Source organism: Chelmon rostratus, chromosome 4 (assembly GCF_017976325.1).
Source record: "Chelmon rostratus isolate fCheRos1 chromosome 4, fCheRos1.pri, whole genome shotgun sequence".
Classification (NCBI taxonomy): Eukaryota; Metazoa; Chordata; class Actinopteri; order Chaetodontiformes; family Chaetodontidae; genus Chelmon; species Chelmon rostratus.
Window position 1 is genome coordinate 8,941,463 of NC_055661.1, and position 5,393 is coordinate 8,946,855.

At 43.5% G+C, this 5,393-nt stretch overlaps 1 protein-coding gene across 1 annotated transcript; it reads right to left on the reverse strand.

Moving 5' to 3' along the window:
* Positions 1-1,237: 1,237 nt before the first annotated feature.
* Positions 1,238-5,071, reverse strand: arpc5b (actin related protein 2/3 complex, subunit 5B). The gene is made up of 4 exons (XM_041935085.1): positions 4,798-5,071; positions 3,496-3,568; positions 3,199-3,375; positions 1,238-2,711 (listed from the first exon to the last, which is right to left on the reverse strand). Exons 1-4 carry the CDS (start codon positions 4,935-4,937, stop codon positions 2,649-2,651), a joined length of 453 nt encoding a protein of 150 aa, XP_041791019.1. The 5' UTR covers positions 4,938-5,071; the 3' UTR covers positions 1,238-2,648.
* Positions 5,072-5,393: the final 322 nt, after the last annotated feature.

Sequence of the window (5,393 nt, forward strand, 5' to 3'; positions counted from 1 at the left end):
GGACATCCCAGGAATCCGACTGAACCACAGCAGTTTTGTAAAGAAGAATGGGCCAAGATTAGTCCTGATCGATGTGCCAGACTGGTCTGCAGCTACAGGAAGTGTCTGGTTGAAGTTATTGCTGCCAAAGGGGGAGGGGGGGGGGGCACAAAATATTTAATGTTAAGGATTCAGTTACTTATTCCTCCCCCTTCTGTCATTGTTTGCATGCTATTCTCATTAAAATATGAAAACCCATAAATGTTTGAGTGGTTTTAGTTAAAGCAGACACTGTTTTTTCATCTGTGATTTTTGACAAAGATCAGATCACATTTGATGATTTTATGCAAAAATGTGAGAAATTCCAAAAGGTTCAGATACTTTTTCATACCACTGTACAGGTCCTGACTTATATTCACCAGACTGAGTGTGTGCATGGAAAACGTCAAGTCAGGTCGTAGTTATGATCAGCATTCATACCTTTTATTTTTTTGTCAAAAAAGCACAAACATAAAAAAGGAATATTGAGTAAGGCAGTTTGTACATCAGTTTGGTATGCTCCGTCGTCTTCTCGCCCTCGGCTTGAAGAGCATCTCTGACTAGAATACATGAAGCAGGAGGAGAAAGCGGACCCTTCTCCTCCCCATGTGAAACTAGACGTTACTGCATTAGAGGAAGAATCTAATGTCTGGATGCATCATCTCTGATGACACTGTTCAAACGTGAAGAGCCATGTCTAAATATCAACTGGTGATAACACGCGAGTAAAACACAACTGTGATGACGCTTCTGTGTTTTAGAAAAAGCAACATCCAGTGAGAAATCCCACTCGGTGTTTAATTAGAAATGAGCAGGATCAAAACATGATGTTGGAAGTGAACTCCTCATATCATTACGTCTACATGAGAAGCAACTGCAACACACTTCGCTTTTATGTTCATTTGTACCGTTAACAGTTAGAACTCCTCCACCTTGTCTGTAAATTCTCAAACACACAGTGGCAACTAAATCAACGTAAACTACATTATTTCCATGAAAGCAAAATAAACCATTTGGCAACAGAATCTACCTGATAAGGCAGATATAACTTTTACATTTCCAGTTTTCCTCCTCTTTCATTAAATGCATGGAAATTAAAAATGTGTGTGTTAAAAATGAGTGGAGGATTTGTTTAAAATGAACGAGCATAAAACTTAAACTCTGAATCAATACAAAAATCACTTAATTCTTCCAGAAAAGACACAAACATGTACAAAAGACAGGTATGAAATGCTTGAGAAAATACTTAAACTCTCGAAAGTGGGATCATGCAAACGCCAATTTTTTTTCTTTTTTTTTTAAATCACGCAAAATTCCCTGTCTGTTTTCAGAGAGACAAAATATTCACCTTATCTCAGTCTCTCCTGATACTGTCAGCCCTTTTAAGCTGCGTTTCTCATTTCAGTCAAGCAGGGATTTGACCTTGAGGCAAAAAATCATTACTATAAAACGATAACAAAACCAAGAGGAAAATGTTTTAATCCTGGATTATTTTTCTGTTAAATACCAAAATTAAAAAAAGCAATCTGAGAAAGGATTCTCAGGGTCATTTTCCTGAAAGTACAGACAAACTGCAGCTCCTATAAACAGCCTCATCCTGTCCAGAAGCACAGAGAGACGTCAGACACACACAGCATGTGACGAACAGCAAAGTGGGATTAATAAGAGTGGTGGTGGAGATGCATCGTGGGTAATAATCCTTAACTGGGGCAGCAGGCAGCATGAAAAGGATGGATGACGCCAACCCCCCACTCCTCTGGGTGGCACGGCGACCCCCGTGAGCAAATCCACCCCCTTTCCATCTGTGACTGTGCTTTTCAGGAGAGTCCCGCTGCTGAAGTGTGATATCGAGAGGCAGTGAGAGGATTTACTGACAGAGAATCAGGCTTTCATTCCACCAGGAAGTCTCTACTGCAGACAGAACACAAGAGAGTGACGGAAAAACAAACGCTGAGAGAGGTTTCCTGAGAGAAACGAAGCTGAAGCCGTCTGTGTGTTTGTGTGGAAGTCAACGGGGGGGACGCGCTGCTGGGAGTCACGCCTGTTGTGTTCGTTCACACGAGGGTGTCGGCACTGTGTGTAGCAGTGGCTCCCAACCTTTTTGGCTTGTGTGACCGCTTAAAAAAATCATAGGTGGTCTACTGTCGCACACGTCCACTGGTTTTTAGACGCGTGGAGAGGTAAAAAGATCCAGTCATTCAGAAAATAAAGAGAATTTCGTGTTGGCCTGCGTTGTAGGTTGGGAGCCACTGGTGCGCACAATGAGCGTATACTGTACAGGAATGACATGGAGAGAGGTGGGGGGGGGGGGTGTTAATAGATCAGTGACACAGCACAGACACATGGGGGCTGAAGTTATCTGTAGCACCCTGTGAGGAATACAATTAAGTAGGCTGTGACTATGCATAGGAAGAAAGAAGAAAAGCCATTTTTTAACCGAACGTGACCCAGATTTCTCTTTCTTTTTCAGTCTAGCCTGAAACGCGGCAGGGTCTTACACCGGGTTAAAAAACAGTTGCTCCTTCGAGTCCCTATGCTGTCTGTTAGATTACAATACAGTACAGAACAGATGCAGCCCTCCTGTATCTGTCAGCGATGTGGAGAGAGCTGATCAGACCTCCGCTCCTCTTTTAGACCGTCTTCCTCGCTGTTAGGACCCTGACGATGCTGCCCACTCCTCCAGCTGCCAGAGCCTGGAGACACAAGGAGAAATAAGGTCTGTTTTTGTCTTCGCAGTCCCACCATGGCCTCAAACACTAACACGATGCTTCTTAAGACATATTCAAACTTTATTTCAGCGATGACTCACCTGGCACCCTTTCTAAACACTATCACTTTTCTTTGAAACAGGAAACGATGTCTAAAGAACAGCATCACAAGCGTCATAATAATCCAACTGTACAAAAAAAATGGCTCTACGCCTTCAGATGTTAGGCTTGGACCATCCTGCAGGTGATTTAATTTAATTCTTGCTCATTGCTGTCATTTCAAATGTCAGCATCTTCCTCAAGTCAGGCCAGTTTTATCTGTATAGCCCCAAATCAATAAGGGATGCACTGATCTGATTAGTATTAGAGCCAATACTGACCTGATTAAGCAGATCAGTCACCAATCCATGTTAAATACAGTTTATTTATTTCTCTTTATGTTTGTGTCAGACAATGGAGTGTGAATATTTACCTTTTCATGCCACTGCAGCAGGACCGCGCTGCTGTTTTCTGACGGCCTCTCGAAGCCTTTGTAGATGTATTTCATCAGCAGGTCCACGCCGTTCTTGTCGAGGGACTGCACCCCTTTCTCAATGTCACTGCTCTTAAAGGCGCTGAGCACCTTCAGCACCAAACCCTCTGCACGATCCTGAAAAGAAAAGGAAGGTGAAGTGTGAGGACAAGGACGCTCTTCGCATAAACATCATTTATAATTTCATCATTCAAGAGCCAACACAATGATTCTGCTGACAAAGAAAACTAAACCCACCTTGACGTTCTGGTTCTTTGTGTTGATTGGCGGGTTCTTCAGAACTGCATGCAAAGCCTCCATAAGATTTCCTGTGCAGGGGGGGTTAAGGATGCAACACAGCACAGCAGGGGCCTACACAACCAAACAAGATCAATGAAGCGGGTCTCAAGCCATCACAAGACTCTGAATGACAACTAGCTTCTGACTCCACTCAGATCTCTCTGGTCACCAGTTGGTGTTTTTTTTTGCTGATGACCTGAGATCTGTCACAACTGTCTCTACTTTTAAAAGCAAAATGAAAACATTTTGTTTATTCCAGGCTGATGATTTTTTTTTACTGTCGTGTGCATGTCTGCGATTTAGGTCTGCAGGATGGCTGTGGGGTCCTTGCAGGGTGGGTGCACTTTCAGGTAAAGCCCATTGAGTTTGCTTGTAAGAAAATGTGCAAATGTAAATAACGTTACCTTGCCTTTATGCAAGCATACAAACCACCTTAAGACCACCCCCAAGTCTGTCTTGAAACAATACACATGTGCAGATCACAAAAGTCACATTCCTCCTCAAACATGCATACATTGCAGGAGGTTGAGGAAGGTGAGTGTATGTTGTACTGCCAGTACAAACAGGAGGAATGATTACACATCACACACAGACATGTCAGTCTTGGTTTTACGTGCATATTTTGAGTATTGTCCTGTCAGACTGGGAAAAATGTGAACTTCTCCTTTAATACTCCTCACTGTGACATGAGGTGGGAGGCAACTGTCTTACACAATGAGGAAGTGCAGCACTCTCAGGCCTTATAAGGATTTTGAAAATAAATGAGCTGGCTACAGACTTCTCCCAACACAACAAATAGCCAGAATGACTGTGGTGTTCATGTAAGTGCTTCAGCAAAGAGAATACAGGTTGTTAGCACACGAGCCAAACCTCTGCTTCTGCAACACTCATCTACCTGAGCGAACCTGCAGACACACAAAGTTGCACGACTATTTAAAGACACTGCGGTTAGAAGAGGGCTTTATAGCATTAAATGGGGAACTTGCGGTTCCACAAATGCATACTAGCTTGCAGTTATTATACATAAAGAGCCTGCTCTGTCTTGGGGCAGACATCCCTGGAATGTGACTGTCAGGCAAGTCTGGACAGTAACTGGCCTACTTACAAAACGCCCATTCATACAGGCAGCAAGAGCGAACATATATAGATGCAATAAACAGATAAATCGTAGTCCTGAATACAAACAGATCTGCCGACTGTTGTTTTCCTCGCCAGGTCGTGTGTGCTAACAGACAGGCTAGCTAATCATGGAAAGGATATTGCCTGATGAGGGAGTCCACCTCTGCCTCGTCAGGACCCAGCTGGTTTTCTCCTCCGTCCTCCTCGTCCACGAATTTGTTCTCGTCGTACTCGTCCACGTCCACTCGCCTGAAGCGGGCGGACACGGTGTTCTTCGACATGTCAGCGGCGGTTTGAGCGTCTTATTCTTCACCGAAAAGGGCAAGAGTTACAGCTGAAGTCCGGCCTTTTTTTTTATAGCGGTGCTTTTCCCTGACACGGTTGTCACAGGCAGGCAGTCTCCTGACTTCCTCCCTTCTTTCTCTGTGCGGTTTTTGCTTCCGTGTACACGACATTGCCACCTGGTGGGAAAAATATGACACTGCAAGTATCTGCCTGTACTTCCCACCGTTGTCCGCTAGAGGGTGATCAAACTTAAGAAATGAAACTACTGTGTGAGACAGTGTCACACTGAAACTTATCCCTTTACAGTCATGAGTCGGCACGTTTTTAACGAAGCATCAACGAGATTCTATCAAATGTTGTATTCGTAGAAAACTCACAAAATTTTCCCGATTATTTATTTAGCTGAATCATATTTTCAGTGCATTTTAACTCACACATGTGTCAAAAAGTAT